This window comes from Mobula birostris, chromosome 20, assembly GCF_030028105.1.
Source record: "Mobula birostris isolate sMobBir1 chromosome 20, sMobBir1.hap1, whole genome shotgun sequence".
Lineage (NCBI taxonomy): Eukaryota > Metazoa > Chordata > Chondrichthyes > Myliobatiformes > Myliobatidae > Mobula > Mobula birostris.
This window is the reverse complement of record NC_092389.1, coordinates 59,448,370-59,472,164: the sequence shown is the minus strand read 5'-3', so window position 1 is coordinate 59,472,164 and position 23,795 is coordinate 59,448,370. Positions and strand designations below refer to the sequence as shown.

Genomic DNA, 23,795 nt, shown 5'->3' with positions numbered 1-23,795 from the left:
CATTTTCTATTGGTCGTATATCTATTCTCAACTCTCTTTTCCCAGTGGCAGCCATCCTTTAGCCAAGTTTCAGATTTGGCCACAACGTCATATTGCCAATCTAGCTGAATTTCAAGACCATCCACTTTATTTCTTATGCTGCGAGCACTCAAATACAGCTCTGTGTGGTGCACCCTCTCCAAACCTGTCATGCTACGTTTTGGAGGACAGGAACCCCCGAACTTGCCGGAAAGTCTGAGGAATGGAAATGAAACTTAACTGAGAAGATGCTGGGACATGAAAATGCATTTTGGACCGATGAGGCTGATGTTTGTTACTCCAGGATTACTTACAACACTATTGGAGCGACCAAGGATACCCCTTTCTGAGAGAGGTCTCGCCCGTCATCCGGTATTGAATGAACTCCGCACGTATACACAGGGGAGAAACTGTACAACTGCTCAGACTGCGGGAAGGAATTCACTCAGTCATCTCAACTGAATGAACATCAGCGAGTTCACACTGGGTAGAAGCCGTTCACCTGTTCCAACTGGGAATGAATTCACACTTTCATCTCGCCTGTCTACACACCAGACTGTTTTCAGCAGTGAGAGGACGTTGACCTGCTCAGACTGCGGGAAGGCATTCACACACTCATCCACACTGCAGAGACAGTGGCGGGTTCACACTGTGGTGAGGGTGGTCACCTGCTCTGAATGTGGGATGGGTTTCAATCAGTCATTCATCCTTGTGTCACCCTGCCGGGCTTTGACGCATTGTTAATCGGAGAGATCAGAAGCTTGAGAGGACGGAATTCACTCAAGTTCGCCAATTGAGCATTAAAGGCAGTGGTTTCAGGGTAGGTTATTTTTGAGCTTTCACCAGGGGCCAATCAACAGTCAGGCAGCAGCAAATGGAGTGACCGATGCTGGACTGGGCAGAGTTGGAGTGGAGACTTTGAGGCTTTACCTCTTTGAGGGTTCAGTCAGGACAGCCTTCGCACAGAGAAGGCAACATTATACTGGAGGTGGAAGTTTTTTTGCCCCCTTCCTCACATTTGCTCAGTTAGAACAGTCAAGATGCCAGGCAGGATAGTGGAAAGCTCCTCTTGCGGGATGTGGGAAGGCAGGAGACCCTCCTGTGTCCCTGATAACTACACCTGTGAGAAGGGCATCCAGCTTCAGCTCCGAATAATCCACATTAACGAGTGGGATCTGGAAGTGGATGAACTCTAGGTCATTCGGGAGGCTGGAGGGGTGATAGGTCGGACATATAGAGAGGTAGTTGTAACCAGGCTGCACACCACAGGAAACTGAGTGACAGTTGCGAAGTGGAAAGGGGTGGGGGGACAGCAAGTGCAGTGTACCCCTGTGTCCATCCCCCTGAACAACACATATATCACTTTGGTCACAGTTACAGATGGTAGGATAACCTGGCAAAGGAAGGTCACAGCAGGAGGGTCTCTGGCACTTAGTCTGGCTCTGAGACTGAGAAGGGGAGGGTGGAGAAGAGGCGAGCTGTGGTCATTGGTGAATCATTAGCTAAGGGAACTTACTGGATGTTCTGTTGGCGAGAATGAGATTCCAGGATGGTATGTAGCTTCCTGTGTGCTCCAGGTCTGGGTTATCTCCGGCCGAGCACTCAGCTTTGCTCAGGAGGGTGAACAGTGAAGGTCGTGATCCATATCATTGGTACCCATATGGGCTGGTAGAGTAACGAGGTTCTGCAGGAAGTGAGGTGCTAAGTTAAAGGGCAGCTCGTCCAGGGCTGTGACCACAGGTCTGTTATCTGTGCCACATGCCAAGAATAGGAAGATTATACAGTTTAACATGTGTCTAAGGATTTGGTGCAGGAGGGAGGGCATAATGTTATTGGATCATTTGAGCCCGCAAGGATTACTGTATGTACAGGAGTTTGCATTGGGGTAGAGGGGACATGGTTGCTGGAAGGTGAAGTGGGCGGACAGGTCTCTCTCTCTCTCTCTCAGACACACACAAACATATGCAGTGGAGTGTGAGGGAGGGGACTGGGGAGGGATAAGGAGAATGAGGAGGATGGTGTTAGGGCTCATTCACAAAGTCTCAGACTCACCCAACCGTCCCCCTCTGGAATTGGTCCCATTCCCTACCCCAGGCTGGGGGTGAGCATTGAGTTGCCTTGCCAACAAGAAACTGAATTGTTGATAGCATCTGGTTAACATCAGTAATAAATTTAAGTTGAACTTGAACATTGAAACGTATTGTTTTTAAAACTTGTACTGATGAGAAATAATCTCTGTGAAGGTCCAGAAGTGGAAAATCAACCGGTGTTCAGCTCCATTGCTCTATGCCAGACAAGAACCTCTATCTGAGTCTGTCCCATCTGTCTGTGCTTGACACGCCTCCCTCTAAAGTTTCCTTTTTCTGTACCTGTCCCAGTGTCTTTTATTTTCCTTCACAACCTCATTCTCCTGCCTTCACCCTTTAACCTTTGATGACTTTACTAATCAATGTATGTTTTATCCAAACAGGATGACTTGGCCTCTGAGCCGTCCGTGGCAATGAATTTCACAGGTCCCTCATCTGTCTAAATGCATGCTCTCTGGTATTTGACATTGTGACCCAGAAGATTAAAAGTGGCAGTTATCTACTCTATCGAGATCTTTCGTTATCTGATCAACTTCTATCAGGTCACCCTGAGCTCCTCCACTCCAGAGAAAACAGCCCAAGTTTATCCGAACTCTCCTTACACAGTAGGTTAGGATTCCAATCCACACAACATCCTGGTGAACCTGTTCTGCAATCTCCTCATTGCTGCCCCAAACACCAGTGGCGTAATGGACTTAAACTAAGTAAATAGTGAATTGTTGATTAATAAGGGTGTCAAAGGTGACTGGTAGAAGGCAGCAGCGTGGGGTTCAGAGGGGACATCCAATAGCCGCGATCGAATGGTGGAGAAGACTCAATGGACGGAATGGGTATTTCAGTTTCTACTGAATTGATGTATAGTGTTGAGATGCGAAGTGGTGGGGAGTAAGGTGCGGGTGCAGGTAAGAGTGAGTGTCCAGGTAGGAGATGGTGTTAAGCACCTTTTCACCATGTCTGGTAACGAACAACAGTTAGCTCAGAGTGGATCAATCATAATTGCTTTTATGTTTATTTGCAGCAAGGGAAGACTAGCACTGCCCAGGTGCTGGTAATAGCTTTATCAAAAAGAGACAATACCATCACCCCTTTGGACACAAGTTCAAGGACAAGGTGCATTCTGTTGTCTGCTGAAACAACGTTTGGCATTCTTCCAGTAACACAGCTGCGGTTCTGCACTCAAGTGCTCAGGTACCATCAGCATCATGTTGCACCAAGATTATTAGCAAAGCACTCCGATGCAATACAGGTTCCATTTTGTTACAGAAAGAAATGCCATTTTGGTACAACAAGTGAAGTACGTTTCCCTAGTGGTGGAGAAGCATTCCTTCACACCCCCTTACGTCACTCCCCATTTCTGTTCACACCTCTGATCCTTGTGGCCTTCACCCTCTGTGAAAACCCTTACATCACTCCCCATTTCTGTTCACACCTCCGATCCTTCACACCTCACCCTCTGTGAAAACCCTTACATCACTCCCCATTTCTGTTCACACCTCCGATCCTGGCGGTGCTCACCATCTGTGAAAACCCTTCTTACCCTACACCCATCGTCATTTTGTAACCCCGCCTGACCCCTACACCATTTACCATCCCTGTAAAGCCTCCACCATCCACACTGGCGCAATAGCTGACAGCTGACCTGAGAAGGACACCGAGCGTGGCAGGTAGCAGCGCTCACAAAACACACTCACACCAGCTGACATTTTTTATAACCCGACCGATTTGCATGGTTATCTTGTCTAAACCGCTTCCTACCTTCCTATCTTTACCTTACCCCGGTCCCCCCACTGATCTCCGTCCTGAAACATATCCTTGCCAGCGAGGGAAGTTCTATACGCTCCCATTTACTTCCTCCCTCAGCTCCATTCTGGCTCAGAAACAGTCCTTCCAGGTGAGACAACATTTCAAAATTGGGTAAGAATAGGATGATTCGGCAGATGAATGTGTGGCTGAGGAACTGGTGCAGGGGCATTGCATCAGATCTCTGGGTCATTGGGATCTCTCCTGGGGATGGAATGATCTGTACAACAGGGACGGGTTGTATCTGAACCTGGCGGGGTCCAGTATGCTCGTGGGCAGGTTTGTTAGAGCTTGTGTTTAAAATAACTTGTCAGGGGGATGGGAACCGGAGTGTGAGTGCTGGGGATGAGGTAGCTGGTTGGCAACAGAGGTAGCGTGCAGTGAGAGTACTAGCAAGCACCATGCTGCCTTCATGTTATGAGAGACGGCACACCACACGATCAGCTTTATCTGTGCCTGCTCATGCTGTGTCTATGCCTGAGACGAGAACCTACACACTGAATAGAAGCTTCCTTCACTGTGCTATCAGAATTTGGAACAGCCTTCCAGATGCTGTGGTTGGAAACATCAGCGACGATGGGTTCCAAGCCTTCAAGAGTCGAGTGCACAAACACCTATCATCTCTGGGAGGGAAGGCACATGCTTCTTCATAAGATATGATGAAGGGGACCGGGATGGCAATGCTTGGCTGTTGGCAGGTGGGGTTAATACCTGACTTTCAAGAGCACTTTGAGTTATGTTCCGGCTGGACTTAGTCCTTAAACTGCTAGAGAACAGTGCGTAAAGAACAGATGCTGTTTTCTCCCAGTCGTGATTAGTTTTTAGTTCCAAGTGCTTCTGTCACGTTTTGTCACCCTGCAACCTTATTCTTCAATCTCTTTGAATAATGGAGGACAGCAGGTGTATAAATGTCTCTCTCCAGCAGACTTCATCATGACTCCAGTATTTCTACTATTTTTTAAAATGTTTCTTAATTGTACATATGATTTTCTTGTGTTCTATCGCTGAGCAGCGGTGAACCATCTGATTGGCCTGTCAGAGTTCTCTTTGGGAACTAGTTGACTTGATCAGCATTTCTGATCCTGGCTATTGTTCACGATCACACGTAATAAACAAAAATGCAGAGGCTGATATCAGGTGAAAATTGCAGTCAACGGAATGAGTTGCACCGTTAAAGTGAGACAACATCTATAAGGGTGATGATTGCAGGGCTGAAGGAACGTGCGCAGTGTACAGAGTAACAAAGGTGAACTTGTAGCACAGTGTGATTTGAGTACATCTCCGTGTCGTGGCTGAAAGAAGATTACAACCCGGAGCTTAACGTCCAAGCAGACACGTTGTATCTAAAGGACAGGTAAGTAGGCAAAGGGGTGGGTGCCTCTGCTGGTAAATATGAAATCAAATCATTACAAAAAAAGGGCGGCAAAGGATCAGAAGATGTAAAATCTCTGTAGGTAGAGCGGAGAATCATTAAGTGTAACAAGACCCTGCGATGATTTATATGCAGACCTCCAACCGTTGTAAGGATGTGGTCTACGAATTACAATTGGAGAGAAAATGCATGCCAAGAGGGCTATGTTACGATAGTCATGGGGGATTACAATTAGGAAAATCAGGTTAGTGTTGATTACAGAGGGGGAAATTTGTAAAATGCCAACGAGATGTCAGTTGAACACGTTGGGGATCAGCTATTCTGGATTGTGTGTTGAGCGATGAACTAGAACTGAGTGCTGATGAAATCGCAGAGCACACTCGATGGGCCGAATGGCCTGATTGTGCTGTATCATGTGGAGTTCTGGTCTAACAAACCCCTGCAATGCTGAGTGACCAAGGTTCAGTCCTGGGTGTGATGAACTGCTGCAATATCTGCAGAATCTGACATTAACAGTCCCTCGTCAACTCGCAACTAGATTTAGTTACCATCTGACAGTGACTGCAGGTCAGGGTAGGAGACAGGGGAGAGACTACATCTGCTGACCCGTCTGACAGTGACTGTAGGTCAGGGTAGGAGACAGGGGAGAGACTACATCTGCTGTCCCGTCTGACAGTGACTGTAGGTCAGGGTAGGAGACAGGGGCAGAGACTACATCTGCTGACCCGTCTGACAGTGACTGTAGGTCAGGGTAGGAGACAGGGGGAGAGACTACATCTGCTGACCCGTCTGACAGTGACTGCGGGTCAGGGTAGGAGACAGGGGCAGAGACTACATCTGCTGTCCCGTCTGACAGTGACTGCAGGTCAGGGTAGGAGACAGGGGGAGAGACTACATCTGCTGTCCCGTCTGACAGTGACTGCGGGTCAGGGTAGGAGACAGGGGCAGAGACTACATCTTCTGTCCCGTCTGACAGTGACTGCAGGTCAGGGTAGGAGACAGGAGGAGAGACTACATCTGCTGTCCCGTCTGACAGTGACTGCGGGTCAGGGTGGGAGACAGGGGGAGAGACTACATCTGCTGACCCGTCTGACAGTGACTGTAGGTCAGGGTAGGAGACAGGGGAGAGACTACATCTGCTGTCCCGTCTGACAGTGACTGTAGGTCAGGGTAGGAGACAGGGGGAGAGACTACATCTGCTGTCCCGTCTGACAGTGACTGTAGGTCAGGGTGGGAGACAGGGGGAGAGACTACATCTGCTGTCCCGTCTGACAGTGACTGTAGGTCAGGGTAGGAGACAGGGGGAGAGACGACATATGCTGACCCTGTCGGTATCAGCCCCAGGGTACTGAAGGCCTGTACGATCCTGTTCTCTGGTATTTTGCAGCACCATTACAATCTGAGACTGAGTCAGGAAAAGATAACGGTGCTGGGGAAGACTTCCTGCTTGGTTCCTTTACCCAATACGGTGACTCCATCTGGACTTAATGACAACAGACCAATTGCCCTCATGTGATGAAGGTGATGCAGAGGCCGGTCCAGACTTACCTCGGACCCTCTACAGTTTCCCTACCAACCTCATGAGGGAGCGGATGATACCATCATCTCCCTGTTGCAGCGAGCTCACTCCCACCGGGATGATGCTTGTGGCATTGTGAGAGTCACTGTTTTTGATTTCTTTAATGCCTTCAATACAATCCAGCCACGTTGTCTGAGCAAGGATGGGCGTAGACAAATTCACTATCTCCTGGATTACTGCGTTCCTGAAAGATAGACCCCAGTTTGCACCGCTGGGTGGTTCTCTGCCTGAGGTGGAGATGAGTGACACTGGAGCCCCACAAGGGACTGTCCTGACTCCGTTTCTGTTCACACTGAACACCTCAGACTTTCAGTGCGACTCTGAGTCTGACCACTTAAAGATGTTCCCTGATGGCTCTGCCGTAGTTGGGTGCATCAGAGATGGGCAGGACTCGGGGTACAGAGGGCTGGTTTAACAGGATTGTAGAATAGTGAGGGAAGAATCAACTGCTCCTGAACGTGGTCAAAACCAGAGAAATGGTGATAGATTTTAGGAGGGAGAGGACTGTGATGAGTCCTGTATACATTCTGGGAGAAGAAGTTGCGATGGTGAAGGAGGACAAATACTTGGGTGTTCGCCTCGGCAAGAGACGCGACTGGAAAACCAACACCAAGACTGTTTAAAAGAACGGGATGAGCAGACTCCATTTTCTAATGAAGCCGAGATCCTTGAACACGTGAGGCAGGATTTCGCAGATCTTTTACCAGTCTGTTGTAGCGAGTGCAGTCTTCTTCGCTGTTTTACGTTGGGAAAGACTAAATAAACTCATCAGAAAGGTTGGATCCATCCTTGGCCACAACCCGGACTCTTTCGAGTGAGTGGTGGAGTGGATGTCACTGATCAAACTGTTATCGATTATGGACAATCCGGAATATCCTCTCCATGACCTACTGAATAGGCAGCAAAGCCCCCGACCCCTTTTCAACAAACTCACTCAGCTCCGCCCTCACAAGGATCGTAACAAAAATCTTCTGCGACAGGTGAACACACATCATAGTTCAATAGCCTCTGCATTGTTGTTTCATACATTATTATTGCACACTGATACAGTGTTATTGTGTACATTATTATTCTGTACTTTATTTGCAGTAAAGTCTGCCCGCTGCTTGCTGTGCTTTTAGATGTTGCTGCTGGAACGAATGAATTTCCCACTCGGAATTAATAGAGTATTTATTATTATGATTATTATTATTCTCCAGCCCTTTATCCAAACAACTTCCCAGCTCTTTACTTCACTCCTTCCCCTCTCCCGGTTTACCCTATCACCTCACCTGCCCCACATGCTGACTCCCTCCCTTCCTCTCCAGTCCTGAAGAAGGGTCTGGGTCTGAAACGCCGACTGTTCACTTCTCTCCATAGTTGCTGTCTGCCTCCCTGACTTTCCTCCAGCATTTTCCGTCTGTTGTTTTGGATTTCGGCATCTGCAGATTTCCTTCTGTTTGCTCACACGCGCATGCGCAGAGGTATGAGGTAATCCCAAATATCGCGCATGCGCTCAGTAGAGGAGAGGCTCACAAAGACCGGCCGCAGGTTGGAGAGGTCTCCGGTGGGGAATTAATCAGCGGCGTCTGAAACGTGATTGATGGGCTATTACTGTAAGCTCCTGCCGCACTGGTCCTGCACCCCAGCACAGTTCCCTCTTTCTCAGCCCCACGATCCGTACCCAGTGCCGCCAGGCTTTCGGCTGATGAGCGGTGGGCCGCCGCCTTTTCTGCGGCGCATGCGCATCGCTTTATTGTTCGGTGGCTGACAGACAGGTTTCTGGTTCGCAGGCCCTTCTGGGTAAAGAGGCAGCCATGGATGACACTACCAAGCGTTGTTCCCCTACAGTTGAAGGAAATGGGAGCGAATGTATCTCCCAAACACTGCCGTGTTTCAGCTATGTAAATCCGAGGATTAGTAACTCGGAACAAAAATATAGTTCCCAGTTGATCTCGGTGGAAGAGTTTACCTTCCAGTCAGTGAAAATGTCAATTAGAGCTGTATGGAAATAAAACCTTCCGTCAGATTTAGTTCTCTCTGAGTGAATAACGATATGAAACACCTTTGCCTCGATGACAAGTGGCTTGTGGCTTTTACATCACAAAAGTGCCGCAGTCCATTGAGAATAGCCACTGCCCTCCACTTTATATTCATTGGCACTGCCATCGATGGGTTTATCACTGTCAATCAGCTGGTGGAGGGTATCCGAGTAATTAGTAAATCTCCAGGATGATACATGTAAAAACAAGTGCTCTTTGTAGTCTTGTGGAACATGACTAGAACTTGAAATAATACCAAAGGACAGAGACAAATTGAGCCAAGTCTTAGGTTGATTGAAGTCAGAAATAGCCCATTCTCACACAGACAGGAATACAGTCAGAGAATTTGATGGTCAGTCAGAATGTCTGATCCGTACCTTGTTCGAAGATGAGTGCATATAGAAACATAGAAATCTACAATATATTACAGGCCCTTCGGCCCACAGTGTTGTGCCGTCCATGTAACCTATTCTAGAAACTGCCTCGGATTTCCCAACCGCATTGCACTCTGCTTTCCTGAGCTCCATGTACATATCTAACAGTTTCTCAAAAGACTCCATGGTATCTGCCTCTACCATCATCGCTGGCAGTGCATTCCATGCACCTACTACTCTCTGTGTGAAAAACCTACCTCTGACATCCCCTTTAACCCTACTTCCAACACCTTAAAACTACACCAATTCAGCCCTAGGAAAAAAGTCTCTGGCTATCCACACGATCAATGCCTTTCATCATCTTATACACATCTGTCAGGTCACCTCTCATCCTCCGTCACTCCAAAGTTCACTCAACCTATTCTCATAAGGCATGTTCTCCATTTCATGCAACATCCTTGTAAATCTCCTCTGCAGTCTTTCTATGGTATCCACATCCTTCCCGTAATGAGGTAACTGAACTCAAGACTCTCAGTGAGTTTAAAGAAGGTCTTATATAGCTGTAACATTACCTCACCGATCTTGAACTCAGTTCCATGGTTGATGGAGGCCTTCTTAACAATATTGTCAATCAGCACTGCAGCTTTGAGTGTAAAATTGACATGGACCACAAGATCTCGCTGATCCTCCACATTGCCAATAGTCCCAACATAATATTGTGTTCTGTCTTCAAATTTGATGTACCGAAATAAACCACAGCACACTTATCTGGGTTGAACTCCATCTGCCAGTTCTGCATCCTATATGCATCCTGCTGTAACCTCTGGAGAACTGTCCAGACTCTTCACAACACCCTCAACTTTTGTGTCATCAGCACCCTTCTCCTTCCTCATCAAGATCATTTATAAACATCACAAAGAGAAGGAGTCTCAGAACACATCCCTGCAGAACACCACTGGTCACCGTCCTCCATGCAGCATACAAGCCATCTACAGCCACCGTTGGCTTTGTGGTCAAGCCAATTCTGGATCCACAAAGCAAGGTCTACTTGGATCCTTGCCTCATTACTTTCTGAATGAGCCTCACATGAGGAATCTTATCAAAAGTCTTACTGAAAGCCATGTACACTATATCCAATGCTCTACATTCATCAGTGTGTTTCGTTACATCCTCAAAGAATTCAATCAGGTTCATAAGGCACGATCTGCCCTAGACAGAGCCATGCTGACTATCCCACGTCAGATTATGCTTCTACAAATGCTCATAAATCCTGCCTCTCAGGAGCTTCTCCAACAACTTGCCCTCCACTGAAGTAAGAACCACTGGTCTGTAATTTTCTGGCTGATCTCTACTCCCTTTTTTGAAAAGGGAAAAATGTCTTCAAACCCTCTGGTACTTTTCCTCTCCCTATTGATATGCAAAGATCATCTCCAGAGGCTCAGCAATTTCCTCCCTCACTTTCCAGAGTATCCTGGGGTATATCTCAAGTTGTGTACCCCCAACTTGTGTTGAAATTGGTAAAATGTGACGCCAGAGCTCACATTCAGAGGAAATCATACAGAAACATGTAAAATTATGGAAGGAATAGAGAAGATAAAGGCAGGAAATTTGTTTCCACTGGTAGATGAGACATTGCCTCAAAATTCGGGTAAATTGGGATGGAGATGAGGAGGAACTGCGTTTCCCAGAGAGTGGTGGATCTGTGGATTTCTCTGCCCAATGACGGAGTAGAGGCTTCCTCAGTAAATATATTTAAGACAAGATTGGATAGATTTTTGCATAGTTGGGGAATTAAGGGTTATGGGGAGAAGGCAGTCGGTGGAGATGAGTCCATGGCCAGATCAGCCATGATCTTATTCAATGGCAGATCAGGCTCTAAGGGCCAGATGGCCAACTCCTGCTCCTATTTCTTTTGTTCTGATGTTCTCACCACAGACGAAAACCTCTCCTGAAATATTGTTCTTCAGCCATTGATGTCTTTTTCAAATATTTTTACAGGTTTGAAATTGCAGAGCACTTGTGTACAGGAATCTTCAACACAACAAAACATCAGTTTTTCTGTCTCTGTCTGGATATTTAAGGAGTGACCAAATATTTTCTTTGCAACGCCAACACATCTGTTGTCGATCCTTGGAGATGAAGAAGTATCTCATCCCAGCTGGTAAATGTATTCTGTCTCTGAAATGAAGTTTTCTCTTTTTACTCAGTGAAATTCACTGGAACCGGGAACTGAGAACACACCAGCATTTGTTCACTGGAGATCAGTTCTCAACTGCATTGATTGTACAAGGCATTCAAACGTCTGACTTTCTGAATTGCCAGAGAATTGATCGTAGTGAGATATCATTCTCCTTCTCTCAGTGTGGGAAGAGATTCACTCACAGGCTACCCACAGACACGCCAGTGAGTTCACAGTGGGGAGAAGCCATTCACCCGCTCTGTGTGAGGGAGGGGAACCACTCAGTCATCCAGTAATTAAGATACATCAGCAAGTTCACACCATAGTGAGATGCTACACCTGTTCTGACAGTGGGAAGCCATTCTGTTATTGATGCTAAAGGTATATCAGAAAATTCACCAGTGAGAGGACATTGACCTGCTCGGATGGTGGGAAGACATTCACACACTCAACCACAACACAGTGACACTCGTGAGTTCACACTGGGCAGAAGCCATTCGCCTGCTCTGAATGTGGGAAAGGGTTCACTCAATCATCTCAACTGAATGAACACCAGCGAGTTCACACTGAAAAGATGCCGTTCACCTGCTCAGACTGTGGGAAGGGATTCACTCACTCCTCCAAACTACAGAGACACCAGCGAGTTCACACCGGGGAGAAGCCATTCACCTGCTCAGACTGTGGGAAGGGATTCGCTCAATCGTCCAACCTACAGACCCACCAGCGAGTTCACACTGGGGAGAAGCCATTCACCTGCTCAGACTGTGGGAAAAGATTCATTCAGTCAAATCACCTGCTACAACATCAGCTAGTTCACACTGGAGAGAGACCATTCACTTGTTCAGACTGTGGGAAGAGATTCCTTCAGTCATCTGACCTACTGACACACCAGCGAGTTCACACTGGGGAGAGGCCATTCACCTGCTCTAAATGTGGAAAGGTATTTGCTCGGTCATCTGTACTGAAGGAGCATCAGCGAGTTCACACTGGGGAGAAGCCGTTCACTTGCTCTGAATGTGGAAAGGTATTTGCTCGGTCATCTCAGCTCTTGAGACACCAGCAAATCCACTCTGGAGTGAAACCATTCCTCTGCTCAGAATGTGGGAAGGGATTCACCGATGCAGCTCAGCTGAAAGATCATCAGTTTGTTCACACTGTGGAGAGACCGTTCACCTGCTCAGACTGTGGGAAAGGATTCACTCGGCGTTCTAGACTACTGACACACCAGTTAGATCACACTGGGGAGAAACCATTCATCTGCTCAGAATGTGGGAAGAGATTCACCCATTCCGCTCAACTGAAGGAACATCAGCGACTTCACACTGGGGAATGGCCATTCACCTGCTCTGAATGTGGGAAGGGATTCACTTGGTCATCTCGACTGAAGGTGCATCAGCGAGTTCACACTGGGGAGAGACCTTTCAGCTGCTCTGAATGTGGGAAGGGATTCATTCAGTCATCCAAACTTGTGAGCCACTACCGAATTCACACTGGGAAGAAACTGTTCACCTGCTCCGATTGTGGGAAGGAATTCACTCGGTTGTCTGAGTTTAAAATACATCAGCGAATTCACACTGGGGGATGCCACTCTCCTGTTCTGAATGTGGGAAAGGATTCACTCAGTCAATTCAATTAAGACTATAAGATATAGGAGCAGAGGTCGGCTCTTCGGCCTTTCGAGGCTGCTCCGCCATTCAGTCATGGGCTGATCCAATTCTCCAGTCATCCCCACTCCCCTGCCTTCTCCCCATACCCTTTGATGCCCTGGCTAATCAAGAACCCATCTCTCTCTGTCTTAAGTGCACCCAATGACTTGGCCTCCACAATTGCATGTGGCAACAAATTCCACAAATTTACCACCCTCTGACTAAAGTAAGTTCTCATCTCTTTTCTAAATGGATGACCTTTGATCCTGAGTTGTGCTCTCTTGTCCTAGATTCACCTACCATGGGAAATAACTTTCGCATATCTAATCTGTTCAGAGCTTTTAAAATTCAGAATGTTTAAATGAGATTCCCCTCACGACCCCAGCCCCCATTCTCCTAAACTCCAGGGAATACAGCCCAAGGGAAGCCAGATGCTTCTGTTATGTGTAACGCGCTGTAAGGTTTCACTGCTAATGTAGTGACTTCTTTGTAATGTTCACTGCTGAAGTAACAGTTTCTCTGCAGCAGCAATGTTCGTGTTATGGCTGGCGATAACAGGACTGTGGGATGCATGTCAGCCAATCAGGATTTTGTTGCTCTGTTTCGTGAATCTAGGAGCGTTGATTTTGTCAGAGAGAGAGAGATGGAGAGAGAAGACGCGAATGGAGAGATTTGCTAGACTGCCGGAGAGGGTGGACTCGGAGCGCGGGTCCGAAGGGCAGTAACGATCGGAGGAGGCTGATGGGGACCGATCGGCCTATCAGTGAGCTCCACTTTTGCGCACAGACTGTTTAATAAGATCGCATCCTTTATTCAATTTTGTTTCTCTACTAACCATACAGTCAAAGTAAGAGTTATAAAGCTTAATCATTTAATCGCAAAGTGTGTTCTGTTTCTTATTTCTGGGCACTAATTTGTAACAGGGGACACATCGGGCAGCATCCATCCAAACGACATTTCTTCAGTTTGGCCGGGAAGGGGGTTATCACCCCCTAGATTAAGCCGCTAGGCAAAGCGAGAATTACAATTGTGGGGGCTGCGTTCGGGATTGATTCTGTTGGATGCTGTGTAATTACCCAGAGAAATGAACCAGTGGGGCAGATATTTGTACTCCGGATGAATTGTTAATTCCACTGTTAGGTTCTGTTGAAGTTGTGATTGTGAGCGGAGACTTGATAAAATGGCGGATGCTGCTCTTGTTCTCATGCAGACCAGCGCTGAGGGAGCTGGAGGCGGAGATTTCAAAGACAGGTTTCTATCATTTCTGTGGAGTGAGGGGAAAGAGTGGTCGGAGTTGGAAGATCTAATTAGTCCACATCCCCCGGTGGAGAGTGAGAATTCTGAGGTAGTAGCCGCCCTTACTTCTCTGGCGAATAAATGGAAAAATCAGATTCCAAGTCGCAGCTATGGCAGGCTCCACCTATTCTCTGGAATAACACCCACCCCGAAAGGGGAGGAGGAGTATGAGACGTGGGCGGAACGGACCTCTCAGTTGTTCGATGAGTGGCAGTGCTCGGATGATGAAAAGCGACAGTGATTGGTCGAAAGTTTGAATGGGCGGGCCGTTGACGAGAGAGCTGTCAGGTTACATTATCCCGTAGCGACAGCTGTCAGTTATCAACAAGCACTGGGCAATAACTTTGATCCGACTGGAAGCCCAGTGGAGCTCCTGGTGGCGTTTCAGAGCATGCGTCAGGAGCAGGGGGAGAAGGTTTCTGCTTTTATTTTACGGCTAGAGAGGCAGCTAAATTGCTTGCGGCACAGAGGGGTCATTCAGGCGGCTGAGGTGGATCGGTTAAGAATGGACCAGATAGCCAGGGGCGCAGTGTCCCATGATCTGATTGTGTGGAGTCTCTGACAGTCTCGTAAGACGCGTCCCCTCCATCTTTTGTTGAACTGATCAGAGAGGTACGGGAAGAGGAGAATGCGGCGGAAGCACGGGAGGACTCAGTCAGCAGGGTACAGTCCTCGGTAGTGTCCCCTGCGGTGAAGTGACCACAGATAGCCTACCCCGGGGAGCGGTAGAAGAGATTGTGGCAGAGTTGAGAACGGAGATACGTCGGTTGTTATCAGCGGGTGTGACCCCCCCCCCCCCCACCATATGTTGGGGCTGATGGGGGGGGGGGCTGCAGATTCCCCAAGGGGATGAACAGTGCGGAGGGCTGCTGGCAGCAGGTCTCACGCCAGAAGGAGAGTGAGCCCACGGGTACCTCGGCAGGGAGAGTCGTTGGGAAAACCTAGAGGGGACCCAGTTAGGGAACGGCCCGGTATCTCTGGGGGAACACGTTCCCAGCAATGTACCAAGGAATTCCCGAAAGGAAAAGACCCTATTCCTGAAGGCTTAGTGGGACCACGCTCTAGTGTGTCGCTACGGATAGAGAGTATTTACGCTAAAGCCATATTCGACACGGGATCGCAGGTCACGTTACTGTACCATTCGTTTTACAACCGGTATCTGAAGCATTTTACCCTTGACACCATTCAGTGCACTGGAGATTTGGGGTCTCAGTGCTGGTGATTATCCATACGACGGTTATTTGTCAGTGAAACTGGAGTTCTCGGAGGCCGATGTGGGAGTGTCTGAGGGTCTTGGTATAGAGGTGCTGGTTTCCCTGTTGAGAAGGGCTGCGTTTCAATTCTGGTGGGGACCAACATCCCTCTGGTGAGGAGGCTCATGGGGGTCTGTAAGGAGAAGGCGAGGGAGAGATTTTGGAGACCCTGTCCGTGCTCCCAGTGTATCAAGGTGATTTTGAGGAAGTGTGTGGCAGCATTGGGCTGGATACCAAATTTAAACCAGGGACCGTGTGGTTCACCCAGTCGAAGCCAATGTGATACGGCCCGGGGAAATAGCGAGAGTGATGGAGACCCACCATATTTCCCAGAGTGCCTGAGGGCGAACCTTTCTTAGTGGACGCTCTGGAGAACTACAATGGGGTGTCGGGATTTCTGGCTGGGGTGCTGGTGAGGCCCGAATTGCAGAAGCCCTCAGTTTTACAGCCGAGCAGGGTGGCAGTGATCGTCAGGAACACTACGAAGAGGGAGGCCACCTTCAAGCGGGGGATGCCCCTGGCGCATTTGTTCCTGGTGACGGTAATGTTTGGAGCCCCCGTGAGGCACGCCGGGGAGAAACTATTGGAAAAGCGGGGGAAGTTGACCGCTGAGTCATTCAACTTCGGGGACTCCCCGGTGCCGCCGGGCAGGAAAAGGAGGCTGGTGGAGAAGATGTTGAAGCTGGAAGGTGTATTTTCCATTAGCGAGTTTGATGTTGGTTGTTCCAAGAGCACGCGTCACGCTACCCGGGTGACCGAGGACACCCCGTTTAGAGAGAGGTCGCGGCGACTGGCCCCTGCAGACATGGAAGACGTGCAGCAGCATTTGTGTAAGTTGAAGGGAGCTGGGATCATCACTGAGTCCCAAAGCCCCTAGGCCTCCCCAGTAGTCGTGGCCCGGAAGAAGAACGGGAAGGTACGCATGTGTGTGGACTATAGGACTCTGAACAGGCGCACCGTCCCTGACCAGTATACGGTCCCGAGGCTCGAAGACGCGCTGGTCTCTCTGAGTGGTGCAAAGTGGATTAGTGTGCTGGATTTGAGGAGTGGATAGTAGCAGATCCCCATGAGTGAGGCCGACAAAGAGAATACAGTCTTTATATGTCCTCTTGGATTCTTCCAGTTCGAAAAGATGCCCCAGGGCATATCGGGAGCCCCTGCAACCTTCCAGCGGGTCATGGAGAAGACGGTAGGTGATATGAACTCGCCTGAGGTGTTGGTGTATTTTGATGACCTCATAGTATTTGGATTCACCTTGGAAGAATATGAAGCGAGGCTACTCAAGGTGCTCGCTGCCTGAAAGCTGAAGGGTTAAAACTTTCCCTGGACAAATGCTAGTTCTGCCAAACGTCTGTTAGCTGCGTTGGACACGTAATCTCACGGTTTGGAGTAGTGACGACCCGGCTAAGATAGAAGCGTGATCACTTGGCCAAGGCCCCAGACGGTGAGCGCCCTGCGCTCATTCCTGGGGTTCTGTGGTTATTATCGGAGATTCCTGATGGAGTTGTGACAGACCCGGCTAAGATAGAAGCGGTGATCACTTGGCCAAGGCCCCAGACTGTGAGCGCCCTGCGCTCATCCCTGGGGTTCTGTGGTTATTATCGGAGATTCCTGACGGGCTACGCCAAAGTGAGTCACCCCTTGAATCAGCTTCTGTGTGGTTACCCTCCCCTGGGGAAGAAAGGGAGGGGAGGAGGGACAGGAGGGTGGAGAATATCTAAATCCGTCAGAGACTTTTGGACAGAGGTGGATGATTTCAGTCTGAAGCACCGGCCGGGGAGCCGGAACATTGATGCGGATGCTTTGTCCCGACAGGTGCATGAGGGACTGGACAGGGACGAGGAGGGGGAGAGCGTTCCTGTCCCTGGGGTGATGGCCCTGTGTCAGTTTGCCATCACCGTGAAGGCATAGGAAAAGGAGCGGCCGGATCGAGCAGTGGATCAATTGGGAGTTTCCGATGACGCCATACCCCAGGTTTACTGTAACCTGACTGCTGCCGGAATTGAGTTCTGGGGAAGTGGCAGCTGCTCAGCGGGATGACCCGGGCATTGGCACTATTTGGTCTGCGGTAGAAAATTGAGACACGGCTCAGACAGAGAAGAGAAAACAAGCTTCGGTGCCTCCATTGCTGAAAGAGTGGCCTCGACTGGAGTTGAAGAGCCAGATCTTATTCCGGGTCACGTCATGACAGGTCCGACCCGGCGTTGCCAGCTGGTCTGCCCAAGAAGTATCAGAGGATTGCACTGATGTCTCTTCATGATGATTCTGGACATTTGGGGGTGGAAACGACCTATAAATTGCTCAGCGACTGGTTTTACTGGCGTCGAATGAAGTCGGAGGTTGAAGAATACTGCAAGTCGTGCATTCGTTGCATACGCCGGAAGACACTGCCTATGCGGGCAGCTGCTTTGTCCCACTTGCAGAGTGCAGGGTCCCTGGACCTCGTGTGTATAGATTTCAGGTCCATAGAACCCGATGCCAGCAACACGGCTAATGTCTTAGTCATTACGGGCCACCTCACCAGATATGCTCAGGCTTTTCCTACCGAGGACCAGAGGGCGACTACGGTGGCAAAAGTGTTGTGGGAGAAGTATTTCGTTCATTATGGTCTTCCCAGGCGGATACATAGTGACCAGGGACGGGACTTCGAGAGCAGACTCATCTATGAGTCACTGGGCATGCTTGGAGTTGAGAAGTCGAGGACCGCGCTCTATCACGCGCAGGGCGATCCCCAGCCTGAGGGGTTTAATAGGACCTTGTTGGACGTACTCGGGACCCTGGAGATCAGCGAGAGCTGGTGGAGTCAACATATTGAGATCTGGTTCACTGTTACAACTGTACACGAAATGAAGCTACTGGGTACTCGCCATGTTATCTGCTGTTTGAGCGCGAGGCGAGGTTGCCCATTGACCCTTGTTTTGGTACTGATGAGGGTGACGTACCACCGAAGCCTTATCTGAAGTATTTGTGTGATATGAGGAGAGAGCTGAAAAGCGCTTATGAATTGGCTGGGGCTGCAGCCGCCAAGCAGAATCGAGGAAATAAGAGGAGGTATGATCAGAAAGTGAGGTTCTCCCAACTCCTGCCGGGAGACCGAGTCCTCATAAGGAATTTGGGGCTTCCTGGAAAGTACGTTAGCTGACCGCTAGGTGGCCACACCCTATGTGATGGAGAGTCAGATGCCAAACCTACCAGTGTTCCGGGTGAAACGAGAGAGAGGGGAAGGGTCCTGTCAAGATTCTCCATCAGAACCACCTGCTGCCCCTGGTACAAGAGGTTCAGGTTGACCCAGAGCCCGACTTGGAGCCTACACCTAGTAAGAAGACTCTGCGAAAACGCAGGGCGACTGCAGGGCCCACAGCAGGAGAGGCTGGGCCGGGCCGCGCCCATGAGAGGGATACTGATTCGGAGGATGATGATCTGGACGTGAGGTACATGCTGCCTTTCGCTAATTCCCCAGTGATGGAGGAAGAAAGCCCTGCCCCTTTTCCACTGAGTCAGGTGACGTAGAGGGGGTGGGGGAGTTGTGGGCAGCCTGGGTTATAGCAGGACATTGAAGGAGAGGAAGTGGGGCATGGACACGGGACAGAGGGCTCCGGGTTGCGGGGGTGGGGGTGGGGGAGGACTCGGCAAGCAGACCCGAAGTATCACCAGCAGCGTCTGAGTCTGAAGAGTTAGGTGAGGAGGTACGGATGTCTCAGAGAATTAGTAGACCACCGGATAGGTTGACCTATGTAGCGCCTGGGGAACAGTGTGTGATCTCTGCTGTTGTGGCGAGCTATGTCACTGACTTTGCATCTGGATTGGACTTTGTGTTTGTAGGAAGGGTTGGCGAACTATCTCAACGTCATGAGGACATGACTAAATTTGGTGGTTGGGGGAAAGTGTAACGAGCTGTAAGGGTTCACTGCTATGTAATGTTTCTTTTTGTAATGTTCACTGCTGAAGGAATGGTTTCTCTGTAGCAGCAATGTTTTGGTTATGGGCGGAGATAACCGGACTGTTGATGCATGTTAGCAAATCAGGATTTTGTTGCCCTGTCTTGTGATTCTGGAAGCAGCTGCTTTTGCGGGCTTTTGCGAGAAGGAGAGAGAGAGAGAGAGAGAGAGAGAGAGAGAGATGAAGAGTGAAGACGCGAACGGAGAAATGTGGTGGATCGCCGAACGGGGTCGTCTCCGAGCGGAGGCCCAAAGGAGGAGATCGATGGAGGAAGAAGAACAACTGAACTGCGTGAGCTCCAACTTCGTGCGCACAGGACTGTTTAATCAGATTGGTGCCTTATTTCCATTTTATATATATATATTTTCACTACTAACCATGTAGTCAAGGTAATAGTTATAAAGCTTAATTGTTTAACCGCAAATTGTGTACTGTTTGTTATTTCGGGGTACTGATTTGTAACAGGGTACACATCGTGCAGCATCCAGCCAAACGAGATTTCTTGAATTTGGCCGTACTGGGGGACTATCACCCCGTAGATTAAGTCTGGAAGAAGCGCGTGTTACAATTCATTTTCCTTCCATTTATAAAATAGTTAACCCTTTCATTTCTTCTTCCATGCACTTCCCGACACTGTGCACCATCTGCCAATTTTCCCCATATTCCTAAAATACTGATTCAGTCCGCCATTTCATTTGCCCCCATTACTAATTCTCGTTTACCCACGGCCGGAAATTCGCCCTCTCCTCCCTTTAACATGTCATGTAGCTGAAGAAACCTTTGGTATCCTCTTTTATATGACTGTCTAGCTTAAATTCGTATTCCATCTTTATGTTCTTAATGACTTTTTGGTTCACTTCTTTTGGTTTTCATAAGCTTCCATATTGTCTGACTTCCCACAATTGTTTTTTACTCAATTATATCGCCTCTCTTAGATTTTTATGCTGGCATTGACATTCCTGCGAAATTCTTCTTCTTTTGTGATGTATTTATCCCGAGCCTTCCGAATTGCTTCCGGAAATTCCAGCCATTGCTGCTCTGCCGTAGTCCCTGCCAGTGTTCCCTTCCGATTAATTCTGGCCGATTGTAATTGTCTCTGTGATTACCGGTACTCTGCTGTAATACCAGCACATCTGATTTAGCTTCTCCTTCTCAAACCCCAAGGTGAGCTCAGAAACATTCTGCTCATTTGTCCCTAAAGGTTGTTTTGCTTTCAGGTTTCCAGTCAGTTTCTCTTCATTGCCCCACACCCAGTGCAGGAAAGCAGATCCTCCAGTGGGTTCAAACGTCAGCTGCCTTAAAAAGCGATCACGAAGGAACTCTAGAAATTCCCAGAAATGGAATCCAGGATTAACCTGATTTTCCCCATCTACACGCATATTTAAATCCCCCATGACTATTCTACCATTTCCCTTTCGGTTAGCATTCACTGTCTCCCGTTGTAATTTGTAGGTCACATCCTCACTGCGGTTGCATGATCTGTACAGGGCCTTTTCACCTTGTAGTTCCCCAGCTCTATCCACAATGATTCAACACCTTCCGCCCCCATATCGCCTCTTTCTAATGATTTGATTTTGTTTGTTTAACAAACAGAGCTAAACCACCACCTCTGCCTTCCAGCCTGTTCTTTCGGTACTATATGTATCTTTGGATGCTAATCTCCCAGCTACAATCTGCTTTCAGCTATCGACGTCAGTCATTAGTAGCAGAGGCGCTCATTAAGATGGGGCGACCTGGCTTTTCACCAATTTAACAAAAAGTGTTTATCCATATTCCGCCCTATATTTTCACGTTAGCCCATTATTCATGTGAAAGTTGGAGACTAGAGAACTGGCAGTGGATTGGCCACCCAGTATCACACCAGCCCTACAGTTGTCTGGGGACGTCAGAATGTGAGGTACTGAACAGGAAAGGGAATAGATAGACATATCCACAGACCAAATGCTGGGCGGCATTCTGGAGCAGTACATTGATTGGCATATGGCGGGACACTGAGTTTATGTGTCGCCATGACGGTGTTTTACTCCCTCACGTCCACGCCCCCCTCCCTCCACCACACAGACTACCCTAATGCCCCGGAGCTGCCGGTAGCGGGGAAAACCCGCCCGGAAATAACACCTTGGCCATCAGGCGGTGATTGAGAGGAACCAGAGCCCGGGCTGGAGACACACAGCGGCCCGCACTGGCTAGTGCTCAGGGCGCCGCTTTATTCATGAACTGAAGCACCGAGGTGACCGGATATTTCACCGCGCCGATCAGCTGCTCCCTGAATTTCGACTGAGTCACCGCGTAAATAAATGTATTCGTGCAGCAGCTGAAATTCCTCAGCAAAACTCCGACATAGTGAAAGATCCATTCGGACTCACTGAAATCAGATCCTTTTCCTGCGACCTGATAATATATGACATTTGCAACGTACGTCATCCACAGGAAGATGAAGTTGCCGGAGAGGGTGAAGAGTAAAACCACAGACCTCCTCCTGCTCTCCATCTCCGGGTCACTGCGGTTCTCCCCCTTGCTCTGACCCTTCAGCCCCTTACGGACCCGACTGGCCACTAAAATGTGCCTGACTGTAAGAGCGTTGAGCAGCAGGATCCCAGCGAAAGGGAGGAGCGGAGTTAAAACCGTATCGAGCCAGTCATATCCCACCCACCCGGGGTCAGTGAAATAATTTTCCTTGATTCTGCAAAACCACGGTACATTGTCAATGATCACGTTGTGTTCAAACGTGAAATATCGTGGAATGTTTTTCAGACAAGACAGTACGCCGGTTGTTGTCAGAACCACAGCCGCATTTTTCCCGGTGCAATATTTTGTTTTCAGCTTCTGGCAGCAAATGGCAACAAACCGATCAAAGGTGAAAGTGACGGTGAACCAGACCGAACAGTCTGTGGCTGCGTACGTCAGTGAATCGATAACACTGCAGACAGGGGTGATGTCCAGAAAATTCCACGGGAAGTAATACCAATTGATTCGAGACAAAATGACCTCGGTGACAATAGTCAGTAGATCCGCCGCTGCCATGGCCACCAGGTAGCGAGTGGTGCAGGTAGAGAGGCCGCACTTTCCCCGGGACAGGATCACAATCGCCATTAAATTGACTGGAGAGAGAGAGGGAGAGAGAGAGAGGTGTGGGGGTGGTGGAGAACCGACCCTAGCATTACTGAACACATTCTCCAGGAATTAAAGAGGGATCGGACTTCAGCTAAAGATCAAGCGTGCCAGAGTCTGTGAACGGCTGCTAATCTAACATCGGACACGGGTCACACTGCCTCTGACCTGCCTTTTTCAGTATGAAGACACGACGATGTGTGGACAATTGTCGACCATAAAAATAAGCTGTATGAACAACAACGATCGGTGCTGATCCCGATTCCAGTCACTGACGGAGCCGGTTTCACTGATTTAACCGTGACTGACCAGGCCTCCTGAAGCTCAGCGTCTGATTGGACCGAGAAGGGACACAGAGGGGAGCAACGCACGCGAAATACTGGCGGGACCCAAAAAAAAATCTATCGTTTCGGGGCGAGACCTATCTTCAGGTCGATACAGCGCCCAATTTACGACGGGTCTCAGGAACAACTTGGTAACCAGAGACTGAATGGCTCCGTTAATGGATTAATTCTACAGCACAGTTCAATTCGATAACACGCGGCAGCAGATGCATGGACACTGGTTCAGGTGATCTGTGCCAGACTCCACCGGGAAACGTGAAACACTGGACCAGGGGTTCTGTCTGAATAATAACTCAATACAAGTGAACTTCACAATGTAAACCCATCCCAGTCACCCCTTCACGGGGACCCTCCGTTTCCCAGCTGTGGGACAACTCTGGACAAGGTCCCATTAAAAGCCCCCCAGTTACACCGTCCAGGAGAGCTGCCCGCCCCGGTACTGGGACAAATCTGGACAAGATAATATTAAAGGCAAAAACAAAGTTCAGGTCGATCCCCTGAGTTAGAGGAGAGACCGGGGATTCGTTCATCTTGTCATTAAATATGAAATAATCAGGATGCTGAATTGATAGGATAAATATCTTTGACGGATATCTATGCAAAGATCATCAAGTTGGAAGCTTGTTGATTGATTATAAACAGGTTCACACCGGTTAACACACGGAAATACCAAACATGAATTGCTGTGCTCACTCACCAGGAACTCCAGTGACGGCAATGAGCAGGTACAATATTTTCTGCACACTGTAGTACCGTTTCAACATTGCCGACATTTC

The 23,795-nt window shown here is 48.8% G+C and overlaps 1 protein-coding gene and 1 pseudogene across 1 annotated transcript; one reads left to right on the top strand and one right to left on the bottom strand.

The window, feature by feature from the left end:
* Nucleotides 1-8,309: 8,309 nt before the first annotated feature.
* On the top strand, nt 8,310-13,074 carry LOC140185013 (uncharacterized; annotated as a pseudogene).
* An 8,683-nt stretch (nt 13,075-21,757) lies between these two features.
* Nucleotides 21,758-23,783, bottom strand: LOC140185012 (probable G-protein coupled receptor 139). Its single transcript, XM_072238239.1, has 2 exons — nt 23,717-23,783; nt 21,758-22,665 (listed from the first exon to the last, which is right to left on the bottom strand). Exons 1-2 carry the CDS (start codon nt 23,781-23,783, stop codon nt 21,758-21,760), a joined length of 975 nt encoding a protein of 324 aa, XP_072094340.1.
* Nucleotides 23,784-23,795: the final 12 nt, after the last annotated feature.